Consider the following 17953-nt stretch of genomic DNA (forward strand, 5'->3'; position numbering starts at 1 on the left):
GGGAAGGGAGGGGAGGTGTAAGAGTTGTGAGTGGATAGGAGTAAGGGGAATATCTGTATGAAGAATATGTTTTGTTGATAATCAGTTTCCTTGACAATACAACATGTGCAGGGGGATTATCTAGTTCAGTTTTAAAATGGCCTCTGTTCGGTTTTGTTCCCAGACTTACAGAGAAGAAAATATTGAAAATGTTATTCCTAAACCTGAACAACCTTCTCCTCCTAGACCTCCCAGGTGAACCCTCTCTTAGACCTTTACTTGGTAATAAAAACCTTCTCCTAGAGTTCCCGGCTAACATATTCCTTCTCCTGGACCTTCCAATATAAACATTCTTCTAGACCTCCCTGATAATATAAACCTTCTCCTATATAATCTCAACCTTTTCCTATAAACACTAAAACCCCCAGCTAATATAATCATTCTTGTAATTATAAACGCAAAGGCCGAATTTAAAGAATTTGAGCTGCGGCTCAATTATGGTTGGTTACACTTTAAATCGATTCATTAAATATTTAAGCCGGCGCTCAATTGAAACCGGTTTTTGGCGGACTTAAGACGCGATTAAATTCGGACACAGATAATATTGATAATATACAATATACATTTATAAACCCTTAAACTAATATTTATCCAGCCTGACTTTCAAGGTTTATATTTACTTTACTGAGTTTTGCCTCAAACTCATACTTTCTTATTCCTATATATGCAACATGATGATGTAAACCTTTTTATATTTCAAACTTTGACTTTCTGATCTAACAGAATTCATAGTTTGAATTAATAAAGGTCTCAGACATCGGGTTGCAAAGATATAGGGATTAAACTAATTTTAGTTGGTGACAAGAACGCATTTCCTAAATAAAAAAATAATTACGGGGCTCTTGAATTTCTAATGATTTTCTGCAGGTACAAATCCCAGTTTGCGGAGCTGGTTAAAGAAGAATGGGAAACAGGACGAGCAGCGCATCTCAGGGAAAAGAAAACCAATGAACTAAATTCAGTTACTAATGACATATGCATTTTACAAACATTTGACTATAATATGCAATTGTTGTTAAGTTTTCAATTGTATTTTCCTGGATTTGTAGGTTGCAATTTGAGCACTTTTAATGACAAAATATTTTCTCGAAACCTTGGTTATGAAGAAAAAATGTTTTTGACCCTTAAAATGTAATATTAGTTCTACACTGTCTGTTTAAACAAAGTGTCATCCATGTTTAGATTCTAACTCTAGCTAAGGCCTAGGGTTGAAACTCTGCGCTCCTATGGTTTGATTATATAAAGTATGGGAGAGTCTAGTACTGAGCTACCTGACCCTGAACTCTACCTGAGAAAGTATACTGGTGGTGGGGCGGGTTCAGGTAGACGGAGAGCTCCAGGAGCTCCAGGAACTGGAAGATCAAGATCCGCCAGAACATACAGTAAGTAAACAAAACTTAGAATGTAGTTTTTATAAAATTCTTTTGTGTCATTGAAGTTCACAATAACGTTTTTCAAACTCTAATCCGAGAAACAATGACGTAGTTTCTTCATATCTAGGATAGAACAAATGTCGTCTTGTTCGTCTCCACATTAGAAAGAAATGGAGTCTTTTCCACAAGACCTTGAATATTTTAAACTATGAATTCTGCTATATCTAACTGTAATAATAGAAATGTCACCTTTCATTTCCCATGTTCAAAGCAGTGTTGAACCATGTAAAATTTCTAGAATATGTCAAACAGGATTTTATCATATTTCTTTTATATTTATCTTGAAGGAGAAATGAGAGGTTCAACGACGGAGACGACCTGTAAACCTCCAGTTCCTAAAAACACGGATCACGTTCCTAAACCTTTCAAGTCATGCAAGAATATAATCCATTGGAATGCATTTAATCAGATGAGATCCTCTCCAACTAAACCGCAGGTTCTTTACTCTTTCGTTTCTGTTTAGATCAAGGTGAAAGGTTGGGTCGGAGAAAAACAAAAAGTACTTCAGTGGTCGACTATAAAATCAATACAAGGAAGACGCTTTTTCTATTTAAATTTACAATTCTAACAATCTTTTTTTCAAATTAAAAGTTTACAAGTAAACCAGGAGAAGCTGTTAATTGACATGTTCTCTTGGTTTTTATGTTTAGATGTATCCATGCTGTTTATACGCTTTGTAGGAATAAAATTGAAATCGAAAGTCGTCTTCATTGTATTGCATATATTCGACGATGACTGTATTGCCTCGGAAACCTGTAAAACAATAGATTTTATTAAACTGGTTTATGATCATTCATTCATGCTCCAATATAGTAAAAAAAAATTTGAAAAATAAAAAATACATTAAATAAAATTTGTCCCTTTTAGGAGATAAAGATAGTTGATCAGCCGTCAGGAAATGTGCAGTTAGCGGAGAAAGCGGGATTAGTTCCAAAATATGTAAATAAAAAGGTGCAAGATTTTTTTTTAAAAAACATGCAAATAAGATTTTCAGCTTGACAAACATAATGATGTTTTGCATTGATTAGGACTACGGTAGGACACCTGAGTATCTAAACAGGTTTAAAGGAGATGCCGAGGCGGAGGCGAGAAGGTGGGAGGCGGAGATGGCGGAAAATCAGCGTCGGAAGGAATCTATGAAACTGTCAGAAGAGGAACGCCAACAAATTCTCCAGGTAAAAAATTCAGCGGGAAAGCAAAAGTTTAGTTAAAATATATTGGAATAAGACCTCAAATGTATCTAAAGTTTAAGAAAACTTCGGTTTTAAGTTAATGTTTATAATTAACTGTTAAAAAGATAAATTTGTTTGTTTTTATTGAATACAAAACAGCTGTCGCGTAAAGTTTTTATTCGGTCGGTTCAAAATATTTTTGGACTCATGTCGTCGTTGCATCCCACAATATTTTGGTGGCCTCTGTATGCAGATATATCATATAAATGGCTGAAGTACCCGACGTGAAATTTTCTTTTAAAAATGTTGAAAAAAATTCCATCTAGAAAAAGAAAGTTCAACCTATTTGGTCCAGCCGTTTCGCCAGCTAGCCTTTAGCTGACTTATAAATATATGTGTAAATATAATAAATGAGCGAAGACCTTTATTATATAAATATGTATACTTACGTAGAGACAAGTTATAAATAAAGTTGTTTAGTTGTTTATATAATACTTATTTTACAAGGGTCTCCGGTGCAACTGGTCCCTTGTAAACCAAACCTATCAAGGTTTATCTTTACTCACGGATACACTCAACAAGAAGCATAGAAAGACAAGGGTTGAAAACCAGCTCAAACAACTCGAGAAGTTTATTCAGATTCTTGAGAAACATCAAATAATATTTATTGCTGATAATCCGTATGCTCTTCTCTAGAAATTCTTGATCAGAATTAGTCTAGACTCTAAACTAAAAGCGCAAAAAGTTTGGAAACCTCTTTTGGGGTTCTTATCGATCCTTGTTATTTCAATTTTAAACCTCTTGCAAAAATAAATTTTAAAATTTTCCATCTTTTTGCTATCCCCCCTCCCCTTGCGCACAATTGTTCTTGTGGATTCAAATTCAAGAAAACCATTCAAATCAAAATGTTAAAATTTTTACTTTTACACTGAAGGGAATGTAAGTGTAATTTCAAGTGACCCTACATACAAATATGGCAATGCCCTGATTCACAACGGTAATCTTGTAAGCTTTGACTGATCAAGTATGAATAAGATATTCATATTTATAATGTGGGAAACGGATTACTTTCAGTTGTGGTTTCACTACTAAAGTTACTTGCGTTTTATTGCAAGAAAACATATATAGATTATCAGAATTAAAAATTTTCAAGCTAGAAACTCAATTGTTTGTCAGATATAGGGTTTTCAAGGATACCGTTGTAAAACGGTCGCTGCTATTTTTGCATGGAGCTTGAAATTACGTTTACAGTCCCTTTAAGTATGTTTGATAAGGAAAATGTTGAAATAAAAGTTAAGTTTCAAATTATATTTATTTGTGCTGAAAATATATATGTATTTGTTTATCTATACAACACCACATATAGTGCTGAAAGCCGTGGCTTGATTAGTTCCAAAAAACTTTTCTGTGAAATAAATAATTATACAATTTACTTGTTTTGTACCATGCTTTTTCAATAAATAGAACTAATAATAAAAATATTCTGAATATACAATATTTATAATTATCGTATTCAATGTGTTAAAACATTTGTTTAACGGGAGGGGGGGTTATACTTTGTAAAGACACTGTAGTTTCTTAGGCCCCAAATTGATTTTTCAATCTTACGGTGGAAACCTTTGATTTTTCAATATTATGCTGTAACCTTTAATTATTTAAACTTCGTTAATTTGATCTGTCAGATTTAACAGTTTAAAGTATCTAAGATCTACGGCATCATGATTGAAGAATTAGACGTTATGATGAGTTTCTTTGAATTTGTTATTGTCTATAGATTATATTCAGTATTTCCAATATTTACAGTTTTAGAGCAAAAGTTAAAGACCACATTTTACAGATTGTGATATTTTAAAAGTTCCAGTTTTTGTTTATAAAAATTTCTTTAGAATTTACTGTTTTTTTACCCAAAAGAAGAATTTTCAAATTATTGTTATTTTTTGTCACTTATTTTTATCAATAAACCCGATGACTCATTCAGAGATCAGAAAAATTTTGCGGATCCGGATCCAGGATGCCAAAATGTTGTGAATCCATCAGATCCGGAAAAAATCTTCCATTTTTACTCAAAAGTGCCTTCTGACTCTTTTATTTTTATACTCTGTTCATTTGAGCATGCGCAAACGCGCACTGTTTTCATCTGTCGAACTTTTTTTTCTAGACTTGGAACAGGTGAAACATGAGAATTTGTATATAGACACTGGACATAAACTGATAGATATGGACATATAGACACTAGTTACTGGACATAAACCGATAGATATTGGACATATAGACACTATAGTTACTAGACAACAAACTCAGATTGTGGCCGATTGTGCACTCTCCGGAGAGGAACTTGAAGGAATCCGTTCTTGTCTTTTTAACATGGTTTTCTTAGCTGATTGAGATCTCCTAATACAATACTTATATATTTTATTAATCTAAGGAAAATTAAGGAAAAGATAGATCAAATTAGTATTAAGAAAATAAATTACAGGACATTAATGTAGTGAGAAACTTAATAAAAGGACAATATATGAACAAATATAGGACAAGATAGTTAGGAAATAGTAGGACAGAATATAGTAAGATAATAGGTTTGACAGGTTATTAAAAAAAACTTGTATTTGGGTTGGATAATTAAGGATAGCTTTGAAAATCATGATAGAACAAAAGTTAGGTTGGTGTCGGTCATCTTCATTATAAAAATAAAATACAATAAATAAGATGAAGTTATTGTAAAAAAAACCTGTGTGAATAATGAGGATTAACTCCAAGTAAATTCTTGTTATCCGTCCTGTATCTAGACCTGGATCTTCTCCGTCCTGTTCTCCGGAGTTCAAGTTCTAATCTCCGTCTTCTCTCAGCAATCTGTTCTTGAAATCTTTCTTCTGTCTTTTGTCTTAAACGTTTAGTCTGTTCTAGTTCCTCCTCCTCCCCCTGTATAGTATCAGTGGTACCGTAGTGATCCAGAGAGCTTCCTGGAATTCACAAAATGAGTCCTTCGGAAAAGTGTAAGATTAACTCACAAAAAGATTAATCTCGGGCATAAAAATAATATTATACTTGAAATGCCCTTCAAACATATGTTCTGAACCTTATTTAAACAAACTGACTTTTTAGTTTTGAATTAATCAATAACTAAAGTATTCAAAGGTATTTCAAGCTTATAAATAATCTTCAAAAACCATAATCACCCCATTTTGGGTCACCCAGTGTAATTTAGATATCTATTTTTTATAATATTTAAAATCAATTTTAATATTTTACAACTACTTTACAGGGAAGTTAAAAATTGGGTATAACAAGTTTTTTATTTGTTCCGAGGCAAAAAAGTAACATTTTATACCGACAATGCAAGTTTTCTTTTTTATTACGCGGATTTTAATTTAAAAAAATCGCACATTTCTATAAAACTTGAATTAAATAAATTTACATATCCAACCGTCTTTTGTTATCATTTGGGAATTAGTGTTTTTTGTTGTGATTTTTACATTTTTGTTTGTTTTCGGTTTAAATTCAAGATGTTGAATTTAAACAGAAAAATAACAAAAAAGTAAAAATCCCGGCAAATAAACATGTTGTCCCGCATGATAACACAAGACAGTTGCATAAATAGATACACAAGACAGTTGCATAAATAGATAAAAGCTAATTTATCTTCCCAAAACTTATATCTACCTTATATTGTTTTAGCTTAGTTTAAACATTTAAATCAACTTTGTGAAGAAAAAAGCAAAGAGTTTGAATCCTTACCTGTCATTCCTACTAATTCATCATCATGGTCATCCATTGAAAACTTTAGTTCAGGAATACCCCCAAATCTCTGTGAAATAAATCATATCAATTATAATTATAAGACAGATAAAGTTTCTACAATTGAAGTTATATTCCGGACTAAATGATGAGACTTTAATTACACGCTCTGAAAGTTAAATTGGGTCTTATGTCATAAATCTTATTTTATTTATCTATTTATTTTATTTTTATTCTTTACACGTTGTACTAAATGATTTCGCAAAAGTGCGTTTGATCCTATATGGGTAACCATGCATATCGGTGCAAACCAAAATGTGGTGGCTCTCACGAAGAATTGACCTGCAGTATTTTGCCAATTATTCCCTTTTATACTTAAGCTATAGACACGGAAGTTGCATTTTTAATGCACATGTCTAGGGCTACAAAAAAGTTAATATGGGTTTCTGAGGTAAAACTAAAGGCTAAGGTGTTGCGACAATGTCGAGACTGGCTAAAAATTTAATAACTAACTTTCAGAATTGTCTAGATATCAATAAAATACATCGGTAGCGGTTTAAGACTCAGGAAAAAATATAAGAAATTAAAAAAAAATAACATTTTCTGGATTCATCTTTCTGGATTTCCTTTGAAATGTTCATATATTCCAATCTGGGAACCATCTTAACTTTTCAAGAATTGATAATTAGAAACGAAGATGATTGACCAAAAACATTGAACTTTTATCAAAGAACAAAAAAAAATTTAAGATTAAAAAAAGAAAAAAACAAATCATAATAAAAAAGTAATTGGTCAATTATTCTTGACTTCTTCTCAAAGTACCTTGTCAAATACAGTGGTAGCCAAGGAAGATCTAGAGCTTGGGTTAACAAGGTAACCAAGTCTTCTTCCATCCTCTCCTCCCCCTGCTGGCGTTCTCCCATTCTCTCTTTCTCCTGTAAGCGTCCTCCTGTCCTCTAAACTACTACCTGGAGTTAAGGTTGGTGGTCTAGGGCTACCGCTCAGGTAGGACAGGTTGTTCGAGGTTCTGAAATATCAAATACATATATATAATTAGAGAAAATAGGTTTATTACAGTTATAACCAAAATATTTTTTAATGATTGACGTCTTTGGTCTTTTTTGAAATTGCACAAAGAATTTTAAGAATTGTAATAGTTGTAAATGATGAATTTTTGATATTGCGAATTTTCACAATTAAAAGAAACAAATATTTTAACTGTTTTTGTTTAAAAAAGAAATTATTCAAATTTTTCTTGAGACATTTTTTTAATGAAATTGAGGTTAAAAATTATATTTTGATATTTGTATACCTTGAAACAGTATAGGAGAGCTGGTAATCTTCATCATGTGTTCCAGCACTAGAATCTGCTTTCCGAAAACTAATCAAAACATTTTAATTTTCATCAAATGTTGAATTTGAACATTTTTAACTAAATTTTCTGGAAAAACTAAAACTTTACATTCGATGATTGTGAAATTGAAGTTTCTTGAGTTTTTCTTTTGTGCTCTTCAAACATTAAATATTTTTCTTCAGTCTGGGATTATCAGATACGGAGATTTAGTTGAAGTAAAGATTTAAAATCTTAATTCCAGAAAAAAAAATTGTTTAAAAGTTTGCAAGGAATTACATCAAGAGGTTGCATGAATTATTTCATGCTAAAGTTTTAAGAAAATCATTTTCTTTCGTGTTTGTAGAAAAATATAGTGAGATACTAATATAGTGAGATACTATCTAATATAGGGAGATACTATCTATTGCTAATTCTAAGGTTGCACCAATATTTTTAAGTTCAGACATAAACTTGAAATTTCTCACATTTTAGTTTAGTCAATATTATATTTGCACTTAGAACTGTTTCCAAACATATCCTTCCTTTCAGACTAAGAAAATAAATATGCTAGTCTTATTAAAAGTCAACTAGAGTATGGTATTTATCTTGGGGTCCGTCAGTAAATAGTAAATTAGGTAAATTATCTACTCTTCAGAAAAGAGCCCTATGAGTTATAACAGAAAAGGATTATGCTGTACAAGCAGATCTGCTTTTTCTGAAACTTAAATTATAAAAATAAAAGAAATTATTAAATTCAAATCTGATATTTATATATTTAAATATATGAAAAGAAAACATTATCTGTCAATGGAATGTTCATAGCATCAGCTGAACCAAATAGAACAAAAAGTTATAAATGAGAATTGGTTGATTAATTGTAAATTAAATCAGTAGTTTCCTTAACAAGTTTTAAACTAATATTAAAAATTTTTTCTTGAAGAATTTATAGTATTTTCCATTCTTTCAATCGAAATTGCTTTTCTTGCTAAATCTTGATTCTATCCTTTCCCTTGTTACTATATCCTAATGACTTTGTGTGCTGGGTGCCCCCGCCCCCTTCCCTTATATCGCCCCTTCCTTCTTTTTTACTCTCAAATCTTAAATACCTATTCCTTTATCTACATCTTTATAATATTTTTCTTCTTCTCTACCTCTCTTTGCTTTCCTTTAAGTTTGACATTATTATTTGACTTGATTTATTGTGTATTTTTTGGTAAGAAAGGGCCTTCTTTTCTAAACAACCAGGAATGGTTAAACATGTCTGGGCTATAAACATTGTTCCTACATTTAATTTATATTGTTTAAATATTTAGTCAAATGTATTTTTATACCTATCTATCTTTCTATCATTCAGTTTAAATAAATGTAGTTTGAACTTGAAAATAAATTTGTAATTTTTAAGATGAATTAGAATATAAACGGTAAGGAATGATGATGAGAATAATATTTATAAAACTAAAAATGTTTCCCTGGTTCCTCCCATCCTACTCCCGTGTTTAATATACAACTGTGTCATTGAACTAGACGGAAGCATCTTGACAACCATGTTTAGAAGAGCAGGATCCTTCCTCATCTCCTTCCTTGCAAACAGAACCTCTCCTTCTTCAGGAAGTTTCTCTTCTGCGCACAGCGCGTCATTCTCTTTCATCATTTTCCGTGCTTTAGAGTTAAGTATACGCTTAGCATCAGGATAGTGCTTCAATGTCTCCTCCAGATCTCCTTTTCTTAAAGTAAAGAGACTTGAAAACCCTTGAGATACAACATCGGCGGTCCGACGGTTCATTCCTGTAACTCCGAGCAGAGCTATCTCTCCGAATACGGAACCTTCTCCGAGTGTGACAAGACAGCTCTTTCCGTCCTTCCCGCCCAGTACCTGGACGTATCCGGATTCAACTATATACATCTCACGTCCTGCATTCGACCTTTCTTGACATTTATTCATTTTTGAAGATTTTATAAAGAAAATCCTATCAAATTATCGACACTGAATTAGTTTCCCTGACAAGCATGAATACATGAGTACATAATATTTGGAAAGAAAAAGCGAAGTTTCTTTTGAGCTACAGAGCTGACTTATATGTAATATTTTGAGTTCGGAAAACAATGATTATCTGAGGATAAAAGAATAAATCTCTTTATATATTTTATTATTGAGAAAGGTTAAACCTATATCGTCCTTTCTACAGATATAATCTCCTGGGAGGAATATGATTGGTTTGAGCTTAACAACCAACTCCTTCAGTAGGCCGCTATCACAGTCCTAAATATGTAGATAACATGATGTAAAATGTAAAATGTACGAGGTGGTTTTTATTACTGAAAGGAAGTGTTCGGGAAAATGACAGGAGGTATAGGCTAACGTCGAATCGAATTCGATGGTGATCGCCACTATACTAATCTTACTTCTATCTATTGCTCTTATCAGGAAAAGATAGTTAAACACAACTCATACCAACAGACAAATTCACAAAGTTGCATTATTCTACTCAGATCGTAAATAATACAATTCGTTTAAATTTAAAATTCTTCATTCAGATATTACAACCTATAATCATAGAATTCAATTCGATGATTATAGGTTGTAACAGGAACACTCGACCTTTAATGCCGTAATTTTGCTATTAATAATGTGGAAAATTCCCAAGCTTTAAAGTAAGTGTTCGCAAAAATGAAGTGTTTAAACCATCTGCTTCCTTAGATAGAAGTAAAGTTAGCAGCAATGGAATCCAAATTTGAGTTAGCCTAGAACCTCGTCCTCCTTCATTTATGCAAACACTCACCTAAACATGAGTTTTAAAAGTAAAATGATTCTACAACTCATTTCTTCATTAAAAAGGGCATTTAAAAAATCATATGAAAGTTTACTTGATGTATAAATGTATACCTGGAAAAGTTTAACCTTGGCTAAGGTTGTGTAGTGAATCTGAAGAGCAAGATCTGTTCTCATCTTTAGTAATTCAACGATTATTATTATTATTTTGATTATTAATAGTTCTTTTATTCTTTTATTCTTCTTCTTATTATTATTATTATTCTAATCATTAGTGTTATTGTTATTATTATCAATATCTGTTAATTTTATGATCATTATCGTTTTTTTACTATCTGAAAAGCAGGGTCTGATAATCTTTGTATTATTTCCTTGAGAGGGAGGAAGTCTAAGACCTTGTCCTCGTTGAAACTCTTCTGCTGACTCCAGGTATACTCCATCCACAGCTTTACCCGGGCTTGTACTAAACTTGGTACCTAGAATACACATTAAACCATTAAACCAAAAATCGTATATTTATCGATACTGATCAAATAATTGAGTCTTTGACACTTACTTAAACTTTCTAATTTCTATATCTTTGAAATTTATTATTGAAACTTAGATTATTTACTCTTCCAGAAATAATAGTTTGAAATATGGAAGGTCTACGACATTGTGCTACCAAAATTATGGAAATAGAAAATCAGCGTTTGTGGCATGACTTAATTCCTTTCTTTTGTTATAAATGCAAAAAAAACACTGCGCTTGAAAAAGATTTTTTTTTCAACTTTTTTTTCAATCTCGCTTATCCTTTACAAGAAGTATTACATTGGAGGATTATAGAAGGAGTTGGAAAAATATTATTATCACCATGTTATTATGTGTTTTAAGTAAATTTTTATGAAATTATCCCCTTAAAAAAACTTCTTAAACCCTCATCATATAAAGTTTTAGTTGACGACATTGATAAAATAAAATGAATTTTTAATCAGAATTAGCATATAAATCTGATTATGTGGCTCCAACCAACCCCGTCGGTTCTAGTTTTTAGGCTCTCTCTCACTCCTTTCCTCAGAACGAACCCAAGAGTTTAGATAAAATAGGAAAGTTAAAGTTTTCAAAAGAATGATGATTAAACTTTAAACTATACAGAAAAGAGATGAAAAGAAAAGTGCTGATTAATTAATATTGAATTGAATTAATTAAAAAATAAGAAAATAAGTTAAAAGAACTGTCTATTGTCTTTTATCCTATCATACAAATCTGTAGAGTATATATTTCTGTATTTATGTAATATTCTTGTGCCTCATCAATAGTACGTTCTACTAAGAGAATTCGCAATACTGCGTCTTCAGTCTGCATTTTAACTGCGTTCTTCTTGTGAATTTTTATTTTTGTTTGATAATAAGCGCGTTTGAACAAAGTTTGAACATAGTGTCCTTCTATTGTAAGATTGAACAATGTTAAATATTTCCAGCATAAAGGATTCCCCACTCGGAGTCCCCTTCTCCCACACCACTATAAACGATGCATTATGAATAAACCTTATTTATTTATAGACTTTAAACTACTATATTTTTTAAATAACCTTTAAATAATCTTTTTTCTATCTATCAATTTCTCTTCTGTACTTCGTATTTGAGCCTGAACTCTACTACTTTAAACTCTAATGGAAAAACTCTTTCAATAAAATGTCGAGAGTCTGAAACTCTGTACTTCGTATTTGAGCCTGAACTCTACTACTCTAAACTCTAATGGAAAAACTCTTTCAATAAAATGTCGAGAGTCTGAAACTCTGGACTTCGTATTTGAGCCTGAACACTACTACTTTAAACTCTAATGGAGAAACCTTTCAATAAAATGTCGAGAGTCTAAAACTCTCTCATACAATGAATAAAAATGTTCTTATTTCTAAAGCAGCAGAGTAAAATACAGACTGGCAAGAAAATGGGTTAATTGAACCCTTTTATACCCAGGCGCGCCAATCTTTCCTATCAGTAAGAAAAGGTTTTTAACTCAATGGAACTATATATAAACATATATAAAAAAAGAATGTTTAATGCGTTGCAATTATTCGAGCCGACACTACATGTACTGTATATGCATTTGTACTTTCCAGTCTGGGCTACCCAGAGTAAAGTAGACCCAGCCAGGGAACAGGAATATAGGGAAAGGAAATGACCCAGCACGTTTTATGCAAAAAATGTAGCCTGGCAGGATTACAGTTTGTCTACAGTATATTTGGGTCATATCTAGAAAAAATATGAACGGTATGGTAATAATGATCTACATCGAGTCCATATTCTTAAATTCTTGTAAAATAATTCATAAACTTCTTCTTTTTTTCTCTCCCTGGTCACGGTTATGGTTCCAGCTTGACAATCTAGTTTCTATTCTCTCACATTCTCTTGGTTTCATCTATATATATATAAAAAAATCTGCTTGTTCGATTGTATCTCCGATCATAAATCGGGAACCCCTTGACCGATTTGTCTTAGATTTTGATCGAGAAACTCGGTAGAACACCGGAAACGTTCTTAGCTAGGCTAGGTTGGAAAATTCCACGTGCGTTAGTTGACTTTATAGTAAAGAGAAAGTGTACATGCAAGGCTGGGTTCCTAAGCTAGTCATGTAAAAGAAAATAAAATAAAAATTAAACAGATAAAAACTTGTTTTTTATCCTAAGGATCCATATTTTTAATGAATATAAAGATCTGAATATCATGTATAGCGGAACTGATAAAACTCCCTCGCCGCGTACCATAGCGATGGACACGCAACACACACAAATCATGCCTTAACTGTTAAAGGGACTGTTGTTGTAACTTTAAGTGACCTTCCACTTTAAGATGGTCAAATCAAGAAGTGTTATCAGGCCTTTTTCTTGGCTAAGCCCTGATTTATTGTTGTTCAATGCTGCACAGAGCTTTTCTTTGGCGAGCTTTTTCTATGCATTACTTATTTCAAGACTTTTATACTGTTTAAAATTAACAAAGGGATTTACGAAAATTATAAAAATACATCAGACGAAAAAAAAACGTGTACAACCACTTCCAAAAATGTTTAAGACCTGTAAGTCCTGATTTTTGGGTCACACTGGCAAAGGAATTAAGTTTTTGCCACAAACTCTTATTTTCTAATCCCTATATCTTTGTAACCCGATGCTGAAGACCTTTGATATTTTAAACTATAAATTCTGTTAGATCAAATAATCATAGTTTGAAATATCAAAGGTTTACCTCATCAGATAGGAAAGTTAGGCTATTAGGATTAGACTATTTGAGTTTCTGGCAAAAACTCGGTTCCTTTAGCTTTTAATTAGTAGGAGTATTTGTAAAAATTACTATTCTGTTGTTCACAATATTTCTAAACTTCGTCAAGAAAAAGATTTCTTCTCTTTGTGAGGATATAATGGTTTAAAGTATAGATATCAGAAAATTGCTTGACCTACTTCTAAGTATGATTAATCATTGCAAAGCCTTTGCCAATTTTCTCCATATACTTGCAATTCAAGTTAAACCAAAAATAGAACGAGCCTGGAAATATAATTTAGAACTTGTTCATCTAAATTTCACTTTTAGATCTATGATAGATCTAAATACGACCTGACTGTGCATATTAGATATTAGACATGCTTTTTCTATATAATTCCATTTCAAATATAAAATAAACTATCCAAAATGTGTTGCCCAACTAAAATCAAATATACGTGCTGTAATATCGACGTTTAAGGGGTTGGGGGGTCGAAACCGGGATTTCTAAATCACGGTAAAATTGTCTAAAAACTCGTATATAATAATATAATTGTTAAATTCAAGCGACAAGCTGCTTTATCCAGAGATTACTAACACAAAAGTTGTGACATCTGATCAAAACATATTTAAGAATTAAAGATTATTACAAAATCATTTTCTTCAGTTCTAGAAAGCCCACTCTGGAAAAAAACTCGGGAATAAATTGAATTCTATTTAGATAAACTATAACTGTCATTTTCTATTTATTACATTCTGAAAGTTTATTTTTATCATTTGTTGTCTTAAACAAGTGGGTTGAATTTTTGGTTAAAATTGTCAGGTGAAAAGGAATTGAGTCTTTGCCACAAACTCTGCTTTTCTAAACCCTATATCATTAGATTCCAATGTCGTAGACCTTAAATATTTCAAACTATGAATTCTGTTAGATCAAATAATATAAGTTTGAAATATCAAAGATTTACGACATTGGGTTCCAAAGATATAGGGATTATAAATTCAGAGTTTGTGGCAAAGACTCAATTCCTTTAACAACAAGTTATATGGTTAATTCTCCTTTCTTCACTACAATTTCTGATTTTTTCTTAACTTTTAGATTGAAAAAGTAAAGACTGCCGCCAGCTGTGATGAAAAGTAATTGAATCTTTGCCACAAACTCAAATTTATAATCCCTGCATCTTTGCAACCTCACGATTTAAACCTGAAATACTTCATTTATTTTGATTTAGGGAGAAATCATAGTTTGAAGTATCTAAGGAGAATGACATAGGGTTGGAAAGATAAAGGCCGGGATTAAAGAAATTAGTTTTTGCGACAAAGACTATTCCTTTCATTTCTTGGGAATAGATATTGTTGTGCGGAAACTTTATATAAAACAGTTGTACAACGTTTCTCCATTTTTAGCTACCACCAAATAACTATTTTAAAAAAGTAATAGTTTAAACATATTTCTCAAACCACAGCATTGGTTAGGCATTGAATGTAGAAAGGGTGTTTACTGGATTTGATTTAAATTTGAGATTAATATTCAAAAACTATGGAACATTTTTGTCATTTTTAAATCTTACTTTACAACTTTGTGTACAATGAAAGAGCACATATCCAACAGGCTGACAAACATATGTACTTCTGGAAGCCTTGTTAATAATTTTTGCGACCATTTCTCTGGTCTTGATGGCTTCTTTTCTCTCAGACAATCCATAATCCTTTAAATATTACCTTTTTTGATCTCGATCTAATAAACCACAAGTAAAGGGCATAAAATCGTATAAAAATACAGTTTTAATAATGTTTAAGTTTTCTCCTTGATTTTTTAAACGTTCAAATAACTTATTTAGCGTACCGAGCCTCCAAAATGTCTTATTTCTCTGGTTCTAGATATTCTCCTATACTCTGACAACGAAGCTAATCCATCTTTACAATTGGGAAAACGCTCTTTACAACACAATAAAGATCTGCTCGACGTCAACAGGTCCAAAAATTCCCCGTTATAGATATAGTGATAAGTGAACTTTTGAAAAATTACAGAGTTCATTAACCCTAAAATATATTTGTGAAACTAATTGATCATAATTCGTATTTATTTAATACGTAATTAGACTAATATATATGTATTTGTTCAAATTAATATAACTTTTTTTTACTGTGCAACATTCAGGGTTGTTTACATTTTGGTAGGAAAAACAAAAAAGAAACATTATTCTAAGATAATGAATATTCTCCGATGTATCCAGAGTATTCATATCGATAAAATATGAAAAATCTTTTTATTCTTGTTTTAGATAAACCCGTCCTGAGATATTCAATTTATATAATAAATAAATTCGTCTTGAGATATTCAATTTATAAAATACATAGATTAACTCGTCCTGAGATATTCAATTTATACAGTAAATAAATTCGTCCTGAGATATTCAATTTATAAAATACATAGATAAACTCGTCATGAGATATTCAATTTATAAAATACATAATAAACTCGACCTGATATATTCAATTTATATTATAGCTAAACTCGTCCTGAGATATTAAATTTTTACAATGGATAAATTCGTACTGATATATTCAACTTATACAATAGATAAATTCAACCTGAGATATTCAATTTATACAATAGAAAAACTAGTCCTAGGATATTCAACTTATACAATAAAAATTTAAAGTATATCAGAGTATTTTCACCGAAGAAACTAGTCTAATCTAACTCCAACATTGCGCTAAACTAGGTTAATATTAACATGTTATAATATTAGTGTTGATCATTTAGGTAGTCAATTTGTTAAATCGCTCATTTGATCAAGATCTTCTCAATTAATCCTTTAAAATTAAAGCTAGAAGCATGCACTTAGCAGGTTTAAAATGGTCATTACTAAGATTAATATTTTGTTGGTCGGAAGGTGGGTGTTTAAATGCCTAGAGATAAGGCCTGACATCATTTCATGATCAAATAATTGTCATAACTGTGTTAAAATCCACGAATTGTGAGAGTTGCACAATGAATATTCTATTCATGTGGATGGGTCAGGGACCAGGGTGGAGTATACAAAACTTTTTATAATTGAATCACAAATTGAAACTAAAACTTAAGTATGTAAAAACACCTTGTTTTTGTAGCTGTAATAAAATCTTGGAAAACTAATGAAAACCTTGAAATTAAATAGAACTACGTTCAATAAATGCAATATTCGAGCCTTCTTACCATCACAAAACTTCAAATTTCTTAAAGAGATATTTTATTCTTTTCGTTTGAAAGATTTGCTCATATATAATGTACAAACTAAAACCAAACTTCTTTATTTTCACCCCAAATATGCATACTTCACTTTTTATATCATAAATAGAAATTAAAAATATTTAGGACAAATTTACTTCAAAGCAAAAGTTTAAGCGGGGTTTATCAGGATTCCAAGATAAAGTTCTCTCGAGATATATTTTCAAAGGAAATTATGACCAAACTGAATATTTCAGATTTACAAAGTAATCATGTTTGGCGGTGGTGGCGGTTCTGGTAAAAACCATGTTGCTAGAATCTCTCTTTTTATTTCCAAAATTCCATTTTCTGTACAATAATAATGATAATAAACCTTCACATTTCTGGACATTAAGTGAGAAATATTTCATTAATTTGTCAAAAAAAAAATTAGTTCAGGAATCTTTAAAAAAAATTATAAAAAATAGATTACCATTGACCAGTTTTCTTAGTTATTCCTCCAGTATTTTTAAGTGTCGAAAGGACACCTGATGATACTGGAATACTGTAAACAAAATATAACTTAGAGATTTGAGTGAATTCTAGTATATATTCTAGTATATATATTTTAGTATATATTCTAGCATATATATTCTAGTATATATTCTAGTATATATATTCTAGTACATATATTTTAGTATTTATTCTAGTATATGTTCTAGTATATATTCTAGCATATATTCTAGTATATATTCTAGTATATATTCTAGTATATATTTTCGTATATATATTCTTGTATATATTCTTGTATATATTCTAGTATATATTCTAGTATATATTCTAGTATATATTATAGTATAAATATTCTAGTATATATTCCAGTATATATTCTAGTATATATATTCTAGTATATATTCTAGTATATATTCTAGTACATATTCTAGTATATATATTCTAGTATATATTCTAGTACATATTCTAGTATATATACTCTGGTATATATTCTAGTATATATTCTAGTATATATTCTAGTATATATTCTAGTATA

General features: G+C 30.9%; 2 protein-coding genes across 2 annotated transcripts in view; one reads left to right on the plus strand and one right to left on the minus strand.

Moving 5' to 3' along the window:
* Positions 1-1285: 1285 nt before the first annotated feature.
* LOC111695666 (enkurin) lies at positions 1286-3582 on the plus strand. The gene is made up of 5 exons (XM_023465068.1): positions 1286-1421; positions 1760-1908; positions 2340-2423; positions 2501-2647; positions 3152-3582. Exons 1-5 carry the CDS (start codon positions 1286-1288, stop codon positions 3338-3340), a joined length of 705 nt encoding a protein of 234 aa, XP_023320836.1. The 3' UTR covers positions 3341-3582.
* Positions 3583-3752: 170 nt separating this feature from the next.
* The window catches only part of LOC111696119 (uncharacterized), a 35038-nt gene continuing 20837 nt past the window's right edge, over positions 3753-17953 (minus strand). Inside the window, exons 12-20 of the mRNA XM_023465667.1 lie at positions 10854-10958; positions 10597-10659; positions 9879-9972; positions 9182-9623; positions 7692-7760; positions 7202-7406; positions 6380-6449; positions 5373-5604; positions 3753-5035 (exon numbers count right to left, since the gene is read on the minus strand). Of these exons, the coding sequence (XP_023321435.1) occupies positions 4942-5035; positions 5373-5604; positions 6380-6449; positions 7202-7406; positions 7692-7760; positions 9182-9623; positions 9879-9972; positions 10597-10659; positions 10854-10958 (1374 nt within the window). The 3' untranslated portion in view covers positions 3753-4941. The remainder of the gene's footprint in view (positions 5036-5372; positions 5605-6379; positions 6450-7201; positions 7407-7691; positions 7761-9181; positions 9624-9878; positions 9973-10596; positions 10660-10853; positions 10959-17953) is intronic.

The sequence above is a fragment of the Eurytemora carolleeae genome, unplaced genomic scaffold, assembly GCF_000591075.1.
Source record: "Eurytemora carolleeae unplaced genomic scaffold, Eaff_2.0 scaffold11, whole genome shotgun sequence".
NCBI classification, from domain to species: domain Eukaryota; kingdom Metazoa; phylum Arthropoda; class Copepoda; order Calanoida; family Temoridae; genus Eurytemora; species Eurytemora carolleeae.